This window comes from Hippoglossus hippoglossus, chromosome 3, assembly GCF_009819705.1.
Source record: "Hippoglossus hippoglossus isolate fHipHip1 chromosome 3, fHipHip1.pri, whole genome shotgun sequence".
Taxonomy (NCBI): Eukaryota; Metazoa; Chordata; class Actinopteri; order Pleuronectiformes; family Pleuronectidae; genus Hippoglossus; species Hippoglossus hippoglossus.
The window spans coordinates 12,538,966-12,560,433 of NC_047153.1; the positions used below are offsets into that span (position 1 = coordinate 12,538,966).

General features: G+C 41.6%; 1 protein-coding gene across 24 annotated transcripts in view; it reads left to right on the forward strand.

Moving 5' to 3' along the window:
• plekha7b (pleckstrin homology domain containing, family A member 7b) overlaps nt 1-21,468 on the forward strand; it is a 66,864-nt gene that overhangs the window by 41,694 nt on the left and 3,702 nt on the right. For 5 of the 24 annotated variants that reach the window (XM_034577291.1, XM_034577383.1, XM_034577357.1 and 2 more), the window contains 20 exons: nt 1,563-1,741; nt 3,167-3,580; nt 3,824-4,364; nt 6,585-6,668; nt 7,120-7,254; nt 8,091-8,159; nt 8,855-8,935; nt 10,412-10,483; nt 11,610-11,690; nt 11,863-12,012; nt 12,820-12,921; nt 13,136-13,247; nt 13,986-14,185; nt 14,322-14,528; nt 14,622-14,739; nt 14,868-14,959; nt 15,566-15,772; nt 17,937-18,164; nt 20,188-20,321; nt 20,506-20,654. In XM_034577291.1, coding sequence (XP_034433182.1) covers nt 1,563-1,741; nt 3,167-3,580; nt 3,824-4,364; nt 6,585-6,668; nt 7,120-7,254; nt 8,091-8,159; nt 8,855-8,935; nt 10,412-10,483; nt 11,610-11,690; nt 11,863-12,012; nt 12,820-12,921; nt 13,136-13,247; nt 13,986-14,185; nt 14,322-14,528; nt 14,622-14,739; nt 14,868-14,959; nt 15,566-15,772; nt 17,937-18,164; nt 20,188-20,321; nt 20,506-20,654 — 3,355 coding nt within the window. The remainder of the gene's footprint in view (nt 1-1,562; nt 1,742-3,166; nt 3,581-3,823; nt 4,365-6,584; nt 6,669-7,119; nt 7,255-8,090; nt 8,160-8,854; nt 8,936-10,411; nt 10,484-11,609; nt 11,691-11,862; nt 12,013-12,819; nt 12,922-13,135; nt 13,248-13,985; nt 14,186-14,321; nt 14,529-14,621; nt 14,740-14,867; nt 14,960-15,565; nt 15,773-17,936; nt 18,165-20,187; nt 20,322-20,505; nt 20,655-21,468) is intronic. The other 19 variants (XM_034577311.1, XM_034577494.1, XM_034577300.1 and 16 more) reach the window with 18 other exon arrangements.

Here is a 21,468-nt window from a genome sequence, read left to right on the forward strand (position 1 = left end):
AACACCTTTGTACTCCAGTAAATTGGATTTTAATTGAAAATTTGTTTTCACATTCAAAGCTGGAATGGTAGCACTTTTATTTCTGAACAGTGTGAGAGGACAGCAACGAGACTTCTGGGTCTGTGTACGTAACAACCGACAGATTTTCAGAACATAAAACTTGTCATAGTTTCATAGCTATGATAACTTCTTGGTCACAATGAAAAATAATAGCTAATTTCTCATTTTAAAAATGCGGTCAACAGGTACAACATGACACTCATATTGCCAGTTGCTCACTCTCATGCACATACATACACATATATGGCTCTGGTTTTTGTCTTGTCACTTAACACATCATCACAATCATGGGAGACATGGGATGACAGCATCTGAGCCACTTTCTCCACACTCTGATTTAAGTTTCTTTGAATATTTGCCCCCTGCTGTACATATACATATATGCACCATATAAGCCGCTTACTTGTTTCACTACATTTGTTTTGAAACAGGATTCTTTTGAATTTACTTTGCAGTGTTTGGCTTGTTACATGTTAAAATTAAAGATTTTAATTGGGATGAATTAATTTATTTTACAGTCTTCATAGCAGAGAAATTGTGGTTGTTAATAAGATGGTGTTTTTTGGTTCTCAGGTGCCTAAGCTAGTGAAGAGGTCAAAGGTCAAAACCACAGCTTTCATGTGCAGTTGTGATACGAGCTGTGACGTAATGTAACAAGTCAACTACAGTATTTTATTTGTGAGGGAGGATACATGCAATACTTCAGGATTATAACTGAAAGATGCTTTTATGTTATTGTGGATAGTGTTTATTTAGCATATTGTGGTATTTGAGTCAGTAAAGATCAGGGTCTTTTTAAGATGTGCAGCATATAATGAAGTTCTTCCTGTGACACGGATGCAGTGTCAGAAGTTATTCATGAATTTTACAGTTAAGTGACAAGAAAAGAAAATACTGGCATCATACACAAATGTTGATTATGGAGAAATACAGAATGATATTAAGTATTACTAACTATTCCTTTGTTGCTTTATTTGCATACTGGATGGATGAGAACAGCAACATATTGTGTGTGTGTGTGTGTGTGTGTGTGTGTGTGTGTGTGTGTGTGTGTGTGTGTGTGTGTGTGTGTGTGTGTGTGTGTGTGTGTGTGTGTGTGTGTGTGTGTGTGTGTGTGTGTGTGTGTAAAGCAGTGACAGGTGCCCATAATTGCATTTTCTTTGTTACTCTATGGCTGTTTACTTAGTCGCTGTCTAATCCTCTGTGCTGAAGAGACTGTACAGAGCTTTCATCGGTGGAAAATATAACCTGATGCTTTTATTTTATTCCCAGAAACAGCACAATGTCAGTGTTGTTTCTGCTGCAGCTCTTTGCCTTCTCCCTATTCTTTTAGTCTCAGTAAAGTGTTGCTGTAAACTTTGTGCTGAATAAGTTGACAGCTGTCCGTCTCAATAAATGAAACAGAGTTTTTCACTCATCACTCACAGGTTTGTCTAATCTTTGATAAAAAAAGTTGTGATGTCCCTCCTCTCTCTCCCTCTGGATCTCTCTCTGTTTGACAGGCGAGCCACACAGGAATGCGCTCCTACATTTACAATAAGAACTCTGTGATTGGCTCACAGGCGGAACACTGCGGGATGCGGACATATTTCTTCAGTGCGGACACACAGGAGGACATGAATGGCTGGATCCGCGCCATGAACCAGGCTGCGCTGATGCAGCAGAGTCACACTATAAAGAGGTTGGTCTCGCACTACAGAGCAGGATTCACCTTAATGGTTGGTACTCTAGTACCATCATCTTTACATCCATAAAGCAAAGCAGTCTCTGTGATGCGGATTTGTCTTGATATATCATTGGAGAAACTGGGCATCACTGTGACTGTAGTGTTAAACTGGCAACTGCTTTAATTTTGGTCTCATATCTGAATTTCTTCGCTTTCTCTCCTTTATGTGTTTTATTATAACAGCAGATTCAGTATTGTGTGTTTCCTATGGGCCACTGTTGTGTCTGCAGTGTGTAGATGTCAATCTGAGTCTGATATAAATGAGGCTCACTGCAACCACTGATCACACATAAGACATTTGACAGCAGAATGTGTTTCTACAGCATTAATCACAATGTACAAAGCAGATTTGTGCACTGAATGGTTTTAGAAAATATTAACAGTCATTAACAGAAATAATCTGCAATACATACTCTGTGACAGCTGTGTCTGTGGTAAATGTACTGTAAACTGTAATTAGATTAGCTGGATGCTCCGCATGGTTTGAATAATCTGGGCAATAATGCCACTTAGAGGCCAATGTAAGTCAATACTCCTGAAATGTTTATTTCAGAAAGCGCTCATGTTCATGATAGTCTCAGTTTGGGCCTTTGAAATGAAACACTAACTATATGACATGCTTTGCACTAATGAAGTTATAATAAAGATAATCCTCAATCAACCAAAGTATATTACTTTACACTACAGTATATTTAATTACTGGCCTTCCTTAATATTTACCTTTACCTCAGGAGTTATTTCAGGAATAAGAAGTATGAAGTAAGCAGTTTTAAAACATGTTTTATTAATTTTAGGGGTAATGATTCTTGGATTTTAAAATGAAACCTGATGAGTCTTATCATTTGAGCCCACTGAGAAGTGCAGCACATTACCCAGAGCAATTAAATGAAGACAAAACAACTGTCATTTCTCCCTGAGGATTCGCTGTGTATGGATTCTCTCAGAAAGTGCTGATGGAAACTCACTGAGCAACTCCCTGTGGTGTCTGATATTGAAACTCAGTAATGAATCTGACCACATGAAAACAAATGAATTGGGATATGACTATGGCTGTGTAATCTGAGTGTGGCCATGTTTTTTTTTTATCCACCTCTTTTTAATTACTTGTGTGAAGAACCGACCTTCAATTCATTATGATCTACAGTGAAGAGGGGAAATGAGATACGAGTAAATAAGTGTGAAAGTGTAGTCATGTATTATAGTTGTAAGGTGAAGTACCTCAACTCTTCAGTGTCTACTCTGTAATGTGGGATAGGCTGTATAAAGAAATGTATTTCAACTAAATGAACTTGATAAACACTTGTATAAACACCACAGTGTTGACAGGTTATATTGCGTCTTTTTAATATACCTTATATTTTTTATCTGACTATTTCCCAGTGAGGTGGAGAAGCCAGAGAAGGCTGGACAGCAGGCCTTCCCACAAACGAACCACGTCCACGTCGACCAGAACTCACCTCGTCCAGAAAGCCTTCACAGGGCCGACAGAGAGGAGTCTTGTGATAACGGCATCAGACTGGCTCCTGGAGATGAAGTGAGGTATGGAATAGAGATCCAAGTGAGGCCCGGGCCGTCAGCCCCAGAGGAACGAGCGGAGAGACTCTCTCCAGACCCTGTCAAGAACGGACAGCCGACTGTAATCCAATTGGCTCTGCCGCCGGAACAAAATGGAAATCTTGTCTATCAGCGGGGCTTTGTTTCGCAGAAAGGAACTGAAAAACATGTGCAGAGGAAGAACACACGGGCTCAGGTGGAGCAGTGGGTCAAAGTTCAGAAGGGGGACCCACCAAAGAGGTCAGTGTGACTCCGTTCCTTTAAATACAGTCTATGGACTCCAACAGCATTTCTCTCTACAGCAGCATGAACAAGGATGGGAAAAAAAACCTCAAGTAAATGCTTCCCTCTAGTGGCTTATATGTGTATTTGAATTGTCCAGTGGTTTGATTTATTTTCATTTAATTTTATGTATAATAAGAATCATAATTGTGGGCAGATAATATGAAAATCTTTGTATTAAAGTGTGTTTCTCTGTCTCAGTGCTCCCTCTACTGAGTACAACCTCCCCCGGCGGACTCCCCCCTTGAAGCCCAAAGGCAGCACAGTGGATGCCACCTATCAGTCGTTGCCAAAGTCTCCCCGTCTTCCGTCCGGCAGCAACTCTCCTCCAGCAACGTCCAACCTGCCCAGTGACTACAAGTACGCTCATGACCGACTCAGCCACTTCCGCATGTCCACCGACGAGCGAATGGCCGCCAAGGAGGGAATGGTGTGGCAGCTGTACGAGTGGCAGCAGCGGCAGCAGTTCCGTCACGGCAGCCCCACTGCTCCCGTGTACAGTGGGCCCAACTTCACAGACTCTTCCTCCTTTAGAGTCACTGTGGAGATGCCGCGTTCCATCTCTGTCCCTCCGTCCCCGTGTGAAGTCCCACCGTCTGTCCCCTCCTCATTCAAACCGCTGTCCCCTCGCAGGCCACACACTCCCTCAGACAGACGCACAGTCAGGCCCCTGGATGAAGTAACATCCGGGGACAACACAAGATCCAGCTCCCCTGGCCATATTTGTGCACATCTTTCCCAGGTAAGTGTGGAGAGGATGAAGAAGTTACTCCTGTAGATTAAAAAGTCAGCATAATCATTATAAAACTAATGTAACTATTGTATTGACTTACTTAATCTAAAGTTATTTTTCAGAGAAATATAAAGGATGATCTGATTCGGTCTTATTTCATATTATATCAATATTGACAAATTATGAAAAGGTCAAAACCAGCAACAACAAGTATTGTCCTTTGTTCAGATGTAGCTTAAACCTCCTGTACTATATTTAAAATGCTAAGGGCTTTGGAGGATGGGCTGTCTTGGTTGGCCTAAAATCATTTATTGCTTAATCAGATTAGATACATACTTTATAGATTAGTCTATAGACAAAAAGAAAATTTGGGAGCTAATTTTCTAATTGTTTATGTAAATTTTAAGAATATAACTACTTTTTCTTAGTTTTGGATCTGTATAAATCTTTGTAGATGTATTATCTTTGCATTTTGGGCTGTTGGACGGTAAAAGCAGGGAATGTCAATATGTGGGTTTTGGCCATGAGAAATTTTGATGAGCATTTTTCTTCAGCGTGTGATTTTTCTGTAGACAAAATTACTTATTGGGTAGTTAACATGTCTCTTGTGCCACAGTGCCCTTAAAGTGGCAGAGAGGAGTGACGATTCACATGGGTGCTAGTAGGTGTGTTCCCACACTTATAGTAAGAGTTGTCGTTGTGAAGGACCTCATGGGAATCAGTTAGAAAAAGATCATTATTTGACTGAAGTTAGATAATGCTCAGATTGATAGATGGAGTCCCACCCCACATCAATGTGTGTTCTCAGTCGTTGGTGCTTTTACCCATAAGACTGGCACACTGTGAATGTCTGTAGTCTTTCATTGGCTTGTGATTCAAGTAAAATGCGTAAATTCACATGTTGTGAACCAAAGGGACAAAGGTCTCATTCTCACAGAAGAGGATGTGAGGTATCTGTTGAAGGACACCATGGGAAAGATCCGCCTGAGAAGGCTCTGATTTCTCAGCGCGCACACTTTGATGCTCATGTGAATCATTTGCAGATTCACACAGTCCACACCCAGGCCTCCTCCACAGGTGGTGTGAGCATGTGTGAGTAAGAGCTCGCGTCACCGCCGTTCCCCCAAACCAATCGCAGCGCTCAGACAGCAGCGCCGCCACCGCAGGAGACGGAGCGAGGGGACGTCCCGTCATCCACACCCTGCGCTGTCTCCCCACCACTCCCTCCACATGTGAAAAGATCTCCCTCCAAACCATCACCACATTTGCCAGCACACACAAGCCTCACGACCAACCCGTTAGCCTTGCACAAGTAAACAAAGTGTCGCAGATGCTGTGTTTCCTCCATCATTCACCCCAGTGTTAGGGCACTAATTATAACCATAAAACAGTGACGCACAATTATGGAAAACCCTTTTGATAGAAGATACATTTTTAACAAAGGGAGCCACAGGCCCTGCGCAAGATGATCCGAGTGAGCCGTGTTTATGGGAACCAAATTTAGCCGCCACAAACTTAGTTTTGGTGCACCCAGCATCTTTGAGGCTCATGGTTCTTTCTGGCTGTGGTGCACTTAAGTAATAGCGATCTGTGTACCTCTGTGGAATATCCTTAAGAAGTATGTTTTATTAGCAGCTAATACAATTTGCCCAGGGCTCCTCAGCACCCAATAAACATCTCTACTGTATCTCAAACATCAGCAGCGGTCTCTTTCTTCTGATCTCGCATTTAAATAAAAAACCTATTATACAGCAAAAAAATAGTGGCATGGGAATCTCAGAGGGAATGGCTTACAGTGCTTCTCTTGCTGGTAGCAAACAAATGTTATTTTAAGAAAGCAGGTTTAGTATAATTTATGTGTAGTTAATTAAATCTCTTGTTGTTTGTGTCCTTTTAAGGTTCGATAGTGGGCCTGGTTTTCGCTTATTCTGTGTGTTAAGCAAAAACGTCAAATTCTCCGAGCCCTGTAGCGTCTCAAACTCGGGGCACACCTTGTTTCGAAAAAGAGATGAGGAGCGATGAAAGGGAGAAAGGGATAGATGAAAAAATAAATCTGCCGTGTAGACAAATTAGTTTGCAGACTTGGAGGCGATGGTTTAACTTCAACATTTCAGTGTGATGGAGGGTTTTGTATCTTACTTTCAACACTGAGGAGTAAATTAGACATTCTGTTTGATTTGACTGCATGATATCTGTAATAACAAGTTGATTCAATTTGTCTGTCCACAGACTTCCCAAATAGAGAGAAGGTCCGTGCCAGCCATGGGCTACATCACACACACCGTCAGTGCACCGAGCTTACATGGCAAAACGGTACGATCCTCTCCAGTACGTGCACCACATACCTTGGTTTCATTGGTAGTGTTGTTGTAGTTTTACTGTAGTCGAACACAGACAATCCTGGTATGAACACTGTATTTCTTATGCTCATCTCTGTGACAGCAACACGATGTCGAATCTAGAGCTGACTGAACCATTATAAAGCTTGTAAAATCTTTAAGTCACACATTTGTTTAGTGTTATCAGTCCTGATAACCTCTGTCCTCAAAGCCCTTGTAGCACAATAAATCACATCTCCACACAGCAGCTGTAGCTTTTACTTTCCCACCATTATGAGGACATGAGCAGGAGTCTCCTGTACCACTTCTCTCTGCTGCTGTAGCTCAGCCACTGTACTACCACAGATGGTTCTCAAATATGTTTCTCTCATTCCTCTGTGCTTTCACTGGCCCTCTGGCCCTTAAACCCCGGGGCTTGACCACAGCCAGAGGAGCTGACTCTGCTCCTCATTCAGCTTCGGAGGCACCAGGCCAAGATGGCTGGTGTGCATAGCCCCAACTATGCGTTCGCTCACCTGCAGCACCACCAGCACAACGGCCTTCTAGGCCCCGGCATGCAGGTCAGGGGCCCTCGCACATTCCCTAACCACCTTAACTGCAACCACTGCCAGTGCATTGTGGTGCCCATCACCCCAGCCAATCCCATACATTACTTCCCTGTCATGCTTCAAAGACCATTGTGAGTCCATTGGCACTGCTTGGTTGTCTTGTTTACTCAATCATGTTGGCATGGGCTGTGTAGTACCTCAGACTGTCCAGTTTGCCTTTTAGCATCACATTAGTCTTAATAATGAGTGTCGCTCGTCCACCTTGTTCAAAAAGAGCTAATAAAGGCTTGTGTTATTCTGTTCATAATAAGTAATGTGCCATATTATCAGCATGTTGCTTGTTGACTGTGCTTGCGTTTTAAAACTTTTCACATTTCCATCTACATTTCTGTAAATCTCTGCTCTTGGTGTTATCACTCTAAAGCAGCCATCAGGCCACAGTTTCTCTTCTGAGAGCAGAGCTGTAAGAAAAGCCGACCACAGAGAAGCTGTAATGGTGCTCAGTAATGACACCACCACCCAGTTTCTAACATCCAACCATTCTCTGGTCATTCTCTGTGCTTATGAAGGAGTGTAAACACTCACTTTGACCTCATGGCATGCACAAGACCTGTGTTGCTCATTTGTGTACAAGGTCAGTCATTAGAAACCAGTTCAAAAATTCCACCATTATCAAGTTACAGTTTGGCTTTTACTCACTGTGGATAAAAAGCAGATTGAGATCAAGGTAATTCGAGTTCTGTTTACAAAGCCTGAACAGCTAATAAAGGCCTCAGGAGTCATCTGGACACCCATTATCCTTTGCAGCTTCATTTCAAATGATTTATCTCTCCGCTGCTCATTTAAAGGCTGATGATACTTACATACAACTGAAGAAGGACCTGGAGTATCTAGATCTGAAGGTGGGCCCCAACAAAGTAAATGCCACTTTATCCTTTTCATCCTCTACTTCATCTCCCTGTCTCTGGACTGCAGTGCTGTTTTCCTGCTGCTGCCTCCAACATCTGCCTCCCTGTTCCCCCCTTGATCTCTCCTCTGTTCTCCCCTGTTCTGTCTACTGTCTACTTCTAATGGAATTTACATGTCTTGTCTTCTTATTATGTAAATTACACATTTGAGGATTAATGCTCATTTTCACATTAATAAGAGAGTAAATCGAATGTGAGCATCATGAAGTTACAGAACCATTTGGCTTCTCACTCAAAGTGGAAGTTCTCATGTTCGTCACAATGTTTTCCAGTAGATGATCCTACTGGGTGATGCAGTGTGGTTATGTAGTTTTGTCACTGTAACACATGTTGATGTCAATTGTAGTTTTTATAAGCACATGGTTGCATTTCTAAAATGTCTGAGTCGTGTAAACTCCCATTCCCATTTCAGTGTTGCTCAAATGCAAAGCCCCAGTTCTGCTGTATTTTAACAATGTGCCTCATTTTGTTATCCGCTGACATAGATTCAATTTTGTCCTGTGCAAAGCATTTTCCTAATTGATTTGTATGTTTAACACCACTATGCAATAATTGGAAATGTGGGTTGTGTTTTGGAACGGCGGGAAGGTCCTCTAACGGACAGTACGTCCTGTAACGCCTCTCCATTTCCTGTTTCAAAACAGATCCAAAGTATTGACCCGATGATCGTTTCAGTACACAATGTGTTTGCAAACTCCACTCCGAGTTGTGGGTACTGTTACAATGTAAGGATGGTGTGCATACAAAGTTCAATCAGACCATTCCTCCGCTTCTCGAATGGAATGTGATGCATCCCCTGGATTTTGCACATGAATCCCTTAATCTGACCCTTCACTGTGTGACTCTCCAACGCTGCTATGAGACTTGAGATGATGGAGAGGAAGTTGTAATGACTCCTTGCATGCTAGAATGCATTTCTGAATGTGCTGTTGAACGTGCCTTTGTTATCATTACTTTGCTTTTGTTTTGCTTGTGAGAGCAGAGAAGATGACCCAATGGAGCCCTTTAGGAAAATGACTGTCAATGTGATCATGATATCACAACTTTTCGGGCCTCTGGTTTCATTCGGTGGTTTCCTCACATCATTGTTATGGTCTTGGTTTTGAGTACTATAGAAACTTAATAATACTGTTATAAAGCTGGAAAACTTGAAAGAAGGATCACCAAACACTATGTGACCTGTGACTTTCAACCTAGTATTGTTTTTCATTCTGGTAAAAACCCATGTCTGTCAAACTTCATGTTCAAATATAATCAAGAGGAATTCTTTTGAAAACTTTCCAAGCCCAAGCCACGATATCTTAGTCATCACTTGAGTAACTTTCCCAGACAAAACCAGACTTCCTCAGGAACCAGAGGATACATTTTAATACAGGCTGTGTGTTACCTTACATTATAGTAGAAGTCACAGTAATTGACTTTAACTGGAAAATGCACCTTTAACCGACTCTCCCATTGATTTTGGTTATACTACTGTGCTGAGTGTGGGGATCTGGGTGTCTTATGAATATTCCAGCCACACTAACTGACAGTCCCATTATCTTGAGAACCTCTGGACAGGACTGGATTTATTTATTATACTGACAATCAAAAAAGGAAAATATCATAAAGTCACTTCTAACTACAACAGAGCTGATTAGAAAAAAAAACATTCCTATAGAATATTTTAAATTAGGGATATTATAAATAAAGAGTAAAAGAAGAAAGTGTATTTATTATCACAGCCACAGATACAGAACATGTAGCTTTACCTCACCATGAAACTAGAGGCCGTGTTAAATTATAGTTCAACATTTACCCGAATGACATTAAAGAACATCTCAAACTTAAATATACCCCAAGTAGAAAAAAAAAAAAAAAAAAATGATAAAGGACCTGGTTGTTCTTGTATGAAGCAACTAAGGAAGAGCAGCCTTGTGAATTTTAGGATCCCCCCCCCCAATTCAAAGACACAGAAACTCTCTCTGCCTAGTCTAAGATTTTTCCAGCTTGTCCTTTTGGTTTCTTTGGTTGTGCTTTATTTTTCGTCATTATTTTTTGTAGTTCCATCAATTTGACTTCTCCAAAAGTCTCATTGTATGATGACTATTCTTGTGGTTGTTGTTATCTGTGACCTGGAAGCATTAGTCGTAAGATATCTTAAATAATGCCTTTCGATTACTGATGTTAAACATTTTACTTGTGGCTGTTGGGAATTTCAGGTTACTGGACGAGAGAGTTTAAAAAAAGAAAGACCTTCCAGGCCTGTGAAAATAGCAGAAAGTGATGCTGATGTAAGTGAATCGTTACGGTCTCAGGATTTGAAGATAAGCACGTTGTTTATCCGTCTCTTTCTTTTCTGTAAGATCTATTTTTTCTCGACTTCTTGTAATCCACTACAGAGAAGCATCTGACTTTCGCCTGACTTTACTGTGTGTTTTGGTGTGGTTTTTGTGTGTGCATGTTTCTAAGTTGTGGTAAACAGAGGCGGCTAAGGGAAGGGAACGTATGTGCATTGCAACACCGTGGGGACATCCACGCACGCTGCACAGTGAGGGCCTGAAAGTATCGACCACAGCTTTTATTTTCCTCCTTGCAATTTAAAGAGAAAAATACATGTAATGGGAGTTTTAGATGTTGAGCTGTTAAATTTTTCAGTTTGATTTGCCTGATCCGGCTTTTCTGGTTCTTTGTTTTCTGCTGAATGGAGGTAAATAAGATGGATGTCCTGGCTTTTCATCATTAGCATTGTTCCATTTTAACAATTTATAAGAAATTGCCAGTAAATTTGTCTGAACAATGAATATTTCATGCAATTAAAAACAACAATATACGGCAGCAAAAATAAAAACAGCTTAATTATTAATTGAACAGAATGATAAATAGATCTGAGGGAAGAAATGCACTGTGTGAGAAAGACTGTGAAGTAGGCAGTCTTATGCTGTTTTCATAAACACATAACCCATTTCTGGGAAAACAAATCTGTCACTCTCAATTAAGGCGGTTTTTGCCAAAAGTGAATGTGAAAATATGGATTTTTGATTATGATTACTTATAATGGGTATTACCAGTTCTCGCCCCCAAACTAGACAGTCTGGAGCCTTTTGATATTTCCCACTGCGCTGATGAGAGGAATTCCTCTGGGGTTTTCATACAGATGAGCCTTATTGACATATTCCCAGACAGCGGAGACTACGGGAGACGATCAATCCATCTTATCTGACTGCGCTGTTAAAATAAAGCTTCACAAAGACAAGAAATGAACAGTCTGTTGTTAACAGATACTGTACGTCATCAGTCCAGTCAGTTTTTATCTCTTTTCAGTTTTTATTGTTGCATTATCTCCGCACAGAGACTAATAAGAAGGAGAAGTATACGCAGTTTCTATCTTCTTTTTATTTCTATTTGTTTTTCCTTCAGGTGAAATTAAGTCGACTGTGTGAACAAGACAAGATTCTCCAGGAGCTCGAGGCCACGATACGAACTTTGAAGGAAGACAAGGTTTTTGTTTCATATGCATATTTCTTTTTCTCTATTTACAGTACTACTTGTGTGTGTGTGTTCGTGTGCGTGTGCGTGTGCGTGTGCGTGTGTGTTTGGCCTGTGTTGGTGTATTAGTGTGGCTCATGAATGCTTCTTGCATCATGACAGTGTCTTTCATGTCCCTATCTAGGACAAGTTAGAGTCTGTGCTAGATGTTTCCCACCAGCAGATGGAGCAGTACAGAGATCAGCCGTCCCACGCTGAGAAGATCGCCTATCAGCAGAAATTGCTACAAGAGGATGTGGTGCACATCAGGGCTGAAATATCCCAAGTTTCCACGGTGAGACCCAGGCAGCACTCACAAGTTCTGTTTGCTTATAGTGGAAAATACTGATCTTTGTTTAAGTTAAAATATGAAGTGCAGCTCCCTCACATTCAGTTTTGACAGGGAAGGTTTTACTCTGATTCAGACCACTCACACTGTCTCCTCCACTTAGATCATACACATACCTCTTGCATCATGTTTGCTTGGACTGTCTTCAGTATCAGCATCATGTTCGCCTCTATTTTTAGTTGTTCCCTTTTGATGGTTTCTGCAAATGGCACAATGTTTCAGCTCGAATGTGACAGTGTGAGAATGCGTGCTCGGGGATGAGCCTGAGGCCACAGGGAAACTCAGGAGTACATGTCTCCACTTCACAGAAAAATGCTTCAGTCAAAAAAAGCTCAGTGATATTCAAAATATTCAGTTTTGAAAGTAAAAAGGTGAATTTCAATGGATGATTTAAATAGAAAACACAGGATTACACAACGGTTAAGAGGTATTTTCCAACCACATTGGCTGTAGTCAAACATATATGACCCTCCCAGTGGACAGTAGGTGATGCAAATGACTGACTGAACTATGGAAACAAACTCAGATCCCAAGTGATTCAGATATAAACACTGGATTTCAATGAGGAAGCATAAAAACAGGAGTAACTCAAGATACCTGCAACCCGTAATGTGAGTTTATGTGTAAAGTGTGACTGTAAATCTCTGTGTTAAAACATTTCTAAGTAGCACTGGCTCGTGTAATGACTCCTCTCACTGGAGGCTGTTTCTTGTCTCATTAAAGCATGAAGTGAGTTCTGTCTTTGTTCTGCAGGAGATGGAGAACGCATGGAATGAATACAGTCGGCTGGAGAGAGATGTGGACTGGCTGAAGTCCGCCCTGCAGGGACACATGAACCGCACTGATCTCTCTCAGGTCTGTGGAGCAGTGATTAACAAATTAGTGCATATATGCAATATGTACATAAGTGTGTGTGTGTGTGTGTGTGTGTGTGTGTGTGTGTGTGTGTGTGTGTGTGTGTGTGTGTGTGTGTGTGTGATCATTAATGAATATTTTGGTACAGGGGTAATTTACCGTGTATGTTATGGAAAATTGGTCCATTTTGAGGTCCATGTTTCTGTATGAGCAGCAGGAGAAAGTCCAGATCAGAAAGGAGCTGTGGAGGATTGAGGACGTTATCGCAGGTCTCAGCAGCAGTAAAGCCAACTACAAAGTCACTATCTCCTCTGTCACCAACCCAGGTAAGACAAGAGCTACCTGGAGGTTTGGAAGAAAGGTTCTGGTAGTTTTCAACCTGGGCCCGATGTCTTTAACTGTGTACATTGTAATCAGTCCAGTAGATCACCTCTGCCTTCAGCAGTGACACAACATTAGTGGCTACAACAAAATCTAATGGGGCAACTGGGACAGTCCAAAAAAATGCCTTTTTTTGACAAAAAGAATCTGGCAACATTGCACATGTCTCAGTCTCTGATTGAAATCCAAACTCCTCTCTCCAACTCTCTCACTCTCGTTTCCACCCCTGTCTTCCTGCAACAACCCAAGTCTGACGAGACCTGAGAGTAAGACTTCTCTTTGAATGAGAACAAGTACCTTTAGAAGACTTTCCATGGAGCGTCGCAGTTGCCCCATAAGATAACATTGTAACCAGTGAGGCTGTTTCACGGCTAATGGTGGTGGCGATCTATACAGTATATCTATAATAAGCTTTTGTAAGTACCATTAATTTACACACCTGTTTATTCATATCATTTATAAACATTGGTCCCAGGTTGGAAAATAGCATAATTCCACTTAAATGTGAACAAAGCAAATTGTACCTGCAGTACATGCCATGTGCTCATGCTTCTGTGTGTTGTCATTAAGCCTCTTAATCCTATTCTGTGTACTGATGCCCCGAACATTTACCATGGGAAAAGAAAGCACAGTCTTTACACTGTGTGTTCATGTTACATGTTCATATATGTCCCATTTCCCAGAGAGGAAATTTGTGCCTTCAGTGTCGGCATCATCAGTGCCTTCTGTGTCTGGGAGCCCGTCTGCTATGGAGATGAGACTGTCCCAGCATCAGCAGCACAGCCCCCACCTCAGCCCGAGTGGCCACACCCCCACCCTCTCCTCCAGCCCCATCCAGCAGCTCTTGCACCACTCCTCCACATTCACCAGTGGGCTCAAATGGGTGAGGAACCTTCGCCACAGAAGTAACTGCAGCTGGTTGTTAAAAACTAAAGACATAAAGCAAAATCACATCAAGTCTCTTTACTTTGCTTACTCAGCTTTTCACAATTCATTTACTATCTCACATTGGTTAACAGTTTTTCTGTGTGCAGGGTGAGGAAGATGTGCCTCCCAGACCTCCTCTACCTCACGTCTACAGTCCAGATGAGCACCCCCCTACTGTGCCCCCGTTGCCCCGGGAGACAACGGTCATCAGACACATGTCTGTACGGGGCCTCAAACGACAGTCAGATGAGCGTAAACGGGACAGGGAGATTGGCCAGTACACTAATGGAGACAGTAAGGTACAAACCCTTTCTCTGTGTATCTGTGTGTGCTGCTTCCATCTCTAAATTTAAGTTTCTCATCCGGCTCTGACCTCTGTCTGCTTGTCTCAGGTGGAGCTCAGGCCTTTTCTGAGCGACCCAGAGCTCATGGGAGCTGGAGATGGCTCCAGTCACATCAGTGTAGTAACATCTGGACATGATGGAGGTTACCAGACGTTACCTAGCAGAGGTGCGTGGATGAAAGAGCCTCATTCAGATGACCTCATTTCCACTAACCAAGATTTTTGTATATATATAAATATATTTCGTATTACCATGTACATATTGCCAAGTGTCTTGATGTTGGCTCTGCCTCAGGAGTTGCTGGCTCCTCGCTCAGACTAAATCAGTCTTCAAGCATCTCGTCGTATGTGACCATCCGAAGATCAGCCTCAGCTGCCGGCATGAAGGTGAGCCACAGACTTATTTATGAAGAATCAAATCCAACATCAAATAAAAAAATCTGATTTCAAAGTGAAGACACAAATAAACAGAGAGACAGCACAGATATACATGAAGTAGCATGTAACTCTCAATTCTGGATCATATCAATGACGTTCATTAAAGAATTCATTGAGAGTTAAGTTCTTTAATATTAAGAGTTTTAGTTCATCTGGAACCAGCTGGAAATTCACAGGTGGACTTCAGTGAAGGATGCTATTTTCTGCACTATGGGCTTTTGCACAAATAATAACCACCACCTCTGTCAGATGTAGATCTTAATATGTCAGTTTTTAAAATCACCAGGTACAAAATATTAATAATAGTTTCAAGAACGTTTTTGAAGATCAAAAGATCTCAGATTTTGGTATCTAGTATTTCAAGCTCTCTGCATCAGATTCTGTCTGTTCGCTCCAGATATGTCCTGTGCTCCTTTTGCATTTCTTATTTACATCAGCTGCTGTCTGCTTTTACCTTCTTGTTTAGCTTGTTGTTTTTTTTCATTCGACTTCTTTACCTTCAGCTGCACCTTTTGCTCTTGTTATCAACTCTCTTTTTCCTCCCACTCCTCTCAGGAGAGACCAAAAAGTGCCTTGGAGCGTCTGTACTCCGGGGAGCCGGCGCAGCAGCAGCAGCAGCAGAGGGGGAAGATGAGTGCCGATGAGCAGCTGGAGAGGATGAAGAGGCACCAGAAGGCCCTCGTCCGCCAGCGCAAACGCACCCTGAGTCACGGAGACCGTCGCACCGCATCCTCGCGTCCGCTTTCTGCAGACTTTGGATCAGTATGTTACTAGAACAGTATCACACATAACACTCTCATGCTTGACGACAACCAAACCGAGAATGGCGATCTACGGTAGTTGTGCATGCCTTACTTCAGAGTAGCTAGTAATACATTCAATTAATGCAGTATGATAATTCACTACTATTTCATGCATGTTGTTTCATGCTTGAATTGATCTTTTTCCCAGCAGACATTTTGACTTGTTGATGAAGGGAACGCACAGGGTTTAAGCCCCCGCGTCTGAGTCAGCCTGTGGCCAGAGGCATTATGCTTCAGGGTTGGAATTTGTTGGTCAAAGGTAAAGGTCGCTGTGACCTTACAAAACTCATTTGTGTTGTGAACGCAACATCTCAGGAACACCTTTAGAGAATTTATTCAAATTTGGTACAAACCTTCACTTGGACTCAAAGATGAGCTGAATAGAATTTGGTGGTCAAAGGTCAAGGTTACTGTGACCTGAAAACTCTTTTTTACCTTGTGAACCTGTTATCTTAAGAACGCCTTGAGAGCATCTTTTCAGATTTGGTACAAATGTTCACTTGGACTCAATAGATAAACTGAAGAGATTTCAGTGGACAAAGGTCATCGTGATCTCATATGAGTCTGGAAAAAGATATATGTCCACTAAATCTGAACTGATTGGTGCAGGGTGGTAATTCCACCACCTTAGTAGTGGTAGAATTACTAACTTAAATGATGGCTCTGTTTTGTGCTGCTGTCCCATTAAGCCACTGTGACAGTGACCAATAGGCAGAATAGCAGGACCTGAAGCAGTTAATGGAATCCAGCCATCAATACTTTGTATCATTTACATCTGTGCATTTCTTGCTCTGACACGTCAAAACGTCTTCAGTGAAAAAGGCTGACAAAGATAGGTAACACTCTCTGCTTCACACTCTGTAGCACAAAAGTGTTTAAAATACATAACAATTGAAACGTGTTTATTATGAGGAGGAAATTATAACTTTTAAATAGGGATAATAATCTTGCTAATATCTTTAAGTGTCTTGCCTATCAAACATGTAACACACTAATTACCTCAGACATCGGACCTTAATACCATCCACTCCTCACATTCATTGATTTATGGTTATTGTTCCCTCTGTTGTATCCATCCCTTCTCTCCCCTGTTCACTGATCATTTCATTTCTTGGCTGTGGCTGATTTCACTCTGTGTACTTTAACCATTCTACCACCCTGTTTTCTACCTGGTGTCTGTCCTGTGTGTCTTCATGTAGATTTTAATGTTCTTCAGTTAAGCGCTGTTGCTGTCTCAAAGCGGTCCATTTATTTGTGTCCATGTATGTGTGTCCGTGTGTGTGTGTGTGTGTGTGTGTGTGTGTGTGTGTGTGTGTGTGTGTGTGTGAGAGAGAGAGAAAGTGAAATAAAGTGCCTTATTTTTCTACTGACCAAAACACTGACATGCACTGAGCAATGTCTATTTAAACCGACTCAACTCAAGCTCCTCACAGTATTTTTCTAACTGGATTTACTTTAACTTTAACTTGAATGAAGATGGAGATGATCTGAGTGTTGATGGGTTTTGGGACCTGCTGTTCCCTCTCCCCAGGCTTTGTGAGAGGAAGTCTTCCATTTAGACAAACTAATGTGTCTGAAAACAAAGGTTAAATGATCTGACTGTTTGCTCAGTGTCTTTATCTGCTAATTACTTGTTAGTTATAAGAATCCTTCCTTTTGCATGTGAATGTTTGCAAATAAATAAACAATATTTTCTGATGAATAAAAATTGCCATGTTTTTTATTCATTATTTGTGTTATGTTAATATGAATGGAACCTCATCGGTGTGAGTGAAGTGATGTTTCCTGTTTATTTTAGTGGCATTGTGGCATCATCCTTATTTCTGTTGTGGAGAATTTACAGAATTCTCTAATGTCAGAGCCTTTCATTTCATTTACACATGCATACTCATCTATGCATGCTCCCCTTTTCTTTTTCACACCTGTACACACACACACACCCTCTCCTCTATCACCAGTGATAACAGGTGTGTTGCACGGTACACGTTTCATGAAATTGAGCATGAAGGCAAGTGAAACGCGTCAGTTTCACCTTGACTTGAGAATCAAGACATCTTGATGGCAGCATCCTGTCGTTTGTTTCACAGTATATATATATTTTTTCCCCTGTGTGCGTATTCCAGTGGAAGAGAGAGCAAGAGTTTGACCTGCAGCTGCTCGAGAGGGCTGTTCAGGGGGAGGAGGCGCAGGGCGTTAGGAGCGTCCAGGGGGAGGAGAGACCCCCCGAGCACAAGGAGAGACCCCGGTCGCAGTCTGACGAATGGCTGACCTATCGCTCCACGGCCACAACTCCCCCTGCACAGGAAGTTGACCTGGAGCCACTAGATTATGACGTGGACCTTAACAAAGAGGTGAGTTCTCTTTGTCTCAGTGAAGAAATACAGCTGATGAGTTCAATGTCAATACTTAGACAAACTAGAATGTCACTCAGTAGAGTGCATACGTCTGTCGAGGCCCAACAGTCCCCTTGTGAGACCACATTTGATCCAATAGATCCAGATTTTTATTTTGATCTGTGTCATTTGATTTGTGTCATCCCGATAAAAAAAAGACAAATGCAGATGAAAATACAACCTCCATGCAGCAGTGGTAATACATAAAGGTAGAAGAAGAATCATCACATTCACTCAGAGACAAAAAATGGAAGGAGTGTGTGTATGAGTCCAGCCCAGTCAAACAGTCCAGTCCAAACTGTACAAGAAGTTTCTGCAAACTGAGATTGTTATTTATTTTTCAACTTACTGAACTTAGTTCCTGAGAACTGAATAAAAAGAACAATCCAACTGATTTGGGTGTTTGGAAGCTCTTTTATCCTTTATAAATACAAAACATATAACTAAGAAGTAACTTTGAATACATCAAAAACTTTGAGCTGATACCCATTGCCTCAGTTGTAGTGAGGAACATGCCACAGAGTTTGTCATTTTCCTCTACATCAGCATCCTGAAGCAATATTGTGGGATAATTGGAAGACAACTGTGTTAATGAAATTGTCAATAGTAGCAGCATTGACCACTAAAAGAACGCCATCATCGTATTTCACTGGGAACGCTAAATGCCTGAGTGAGTTGTCATGTTACTGTGAAAACAGCATTTACACCCACCCCACCCCATCTTCACAGATTCACTCTACTGTTAAAACTATTTTGGGACTGATGGGACGGCTTGTTTTGTTCTACCCTGGATATTGATATTGTCACATGAACACCCTCTTTCAGTGTTAAAAAAATAAATCAAATGTTGGAACAGCAAACGTCACATCGAGTGCTGATTGTATGAGGCTGACAAATGAGGTAGAAGAAAGAAGCAGATATACATCTGTAATACTGTGTTGATGAATCACCAGCACCACCCACTAATGTTGGATTATATCTGTTTTCTTCCAGCTCATTTATCTGCCTCTGTCTCACAGTTACAGTCTTTATGTGCAGCTGCGTTCTTCCTCCACGAGCCACGTGTGAGGTTGTTTTTCATGGATGAACTAACATTAAACGACACACTGCAGCAAGAAACGTTTAGTAGTCAAGAGTGTAATTAGTTCTCAACTCCTAAAATTAAAATTAAACTTTTGAACTGTCGTGTTTAAAGGGCGACATCTCCCACACAGCTCTTTCTTCATTCATGTAAACCTCAAATTAAAGCTGAGACTTGGCACTTAACTTTTGTTGTGTCCATTATTTTTATTTCAAATTGAAGGAGCTGAAGCTCAGAGGCTGCGGAACAAAAATTGTTTTTTATAACTGTCCAATTACTTGCAGCCCTGACTGCGTGTGCTGCTTTCAGTTTTAAACAAACAGCTAAATTACCAGCTTGTTGTAGGTTTAGCTTCAGGAGAGCTAGAGCTCATCCCTGAGCTCATTCTTACCTCTCACTCTACTTATCATTAATTATATGTGTAAATTATCTTACTAACTGTCACCGTATTCAATATCTCAACTCTGAAAACCTGAGCTTAAACACTGTCTCTTCAGCCTGGCTTTTAATTAGAGATGGTTTATAGACATACCTTTATTTTATTCACTTATTTTTTTGCATCTATGCTGTACATACAACTGTTCTTATTATTATCATATGTTTTATTTGCCTTTATTGATGATCTCTTCTATTTTTTATTTATCTTAATTGTTATTATAGCTTTTAAAATTTATTTTATTATTTCATTTCATTGTCATTAGTTTTTTCTTATTTATGCATCATCGGCCAATTGTGAAGCTCTTTAAACTGCACGAATCTGTATGAAAGGTGCTGTACAAATACAGTTTGATGAATTGATTAGACTTGTGTAAGTGGTGGAGTTGTTTTGTGTCACACCTCAGAGCAAATGATGCTGATGAAGCAGTTTGGGTCCTAACACACATCATATCTCTGTCCTAGCTGTCTAAGCCTCAGAAAGTGCTGATCCCAGAGCGCTACGTGGACTCAGAGCCTGAGGAGCCGCTGAGTCCCCAGGAGGAGGAGGAGCGTCATCGTAAGGTGGAGCGCATCAAGAGCATCCTGGCAAAGTCAAGGTAAATCAAGTCTTACTGTTGCAGTGCAGTCAATACTATATCAAATATCAAGTATTACAGAACTGCATTTCTATTTGAGTGTGGCTTATTAAAATCTGACTCTGGTTAGACCAAGATGAAAGATAATACCCCCACTGCGCTATCATATCAATAACAAACACGTATCTGTGTACATGGGGGGTAGTGTGCAGAACCTGGCACCTCCAGTGTCTGTGGACAAGCCGGAGTCGGGGCTGGTGGCCCTGGACTCAGCTCTGCAGGAGCAGGAGAGGATCATCACCATGTCCTACGCTCTGGCTTCGGAGGCCTCGCTCAAGAGCAAACTAGTCGCAGGTTGGTCATTCATATCTTTTCATGGTTTCTTTGCTTTATAAAGGGAGTGAGAAAATCTGTATTTTACAGGAACACTCAGCAAAATAATGACTGTATCTGCGAAAAAAGAGACAGTTTTAGTGAATTTTCTCCCAGTAACACATTAACATCTTTTGGTGGAAGAAGAAGGGATAGAAAGACAGGGACGCAGCCTTTCAAGAACGCTGGATTGATGAAGTGGAGATGAGAAGGGCGTAAGGTGCAGAGTCGGGGCAAAAAGGCTGTTCATTTCTTAATAACCGAACATTATTCCTTGTTAGCGGCTCAGATGGTTTCTAATTGCGATCCGTGTAGAATCTTTCAGACGGGGGAGGAATCGCTTGATGAGGCCATTTTGTGAGCTGATCAATGACCCAGTCAAACTCTCCTTCTGCATACCACCGCTGCTGCTTTGAACGTAGCTCTGAACCCGCATAAAAGACACTGCACTCACTTTTCATCTCTTTCATACTCTACAGCAGGCAGGCAGGTTCATTTCACTGGAGCTGCAGCAGATTGTCAGTCTGCCTGGCACGCGCACACACACACACACACACACACACACACACACACACACACACACACACACACACACACACACACACACACAACCCCACACAGTATATCTGTCACACACAGTAACACTCAAGCTGTCAGCATGTGTGGAAGCTTAATATGCACAGCGAGGCAAAGTCAACAATTATAACATTATTTCCAGCATAGAGAAATGTCAGAGAATATAACTGGTGGCATCTTGTCAGTGGAGACTGAATCAATGACTTTCTCTCCCTTTGGT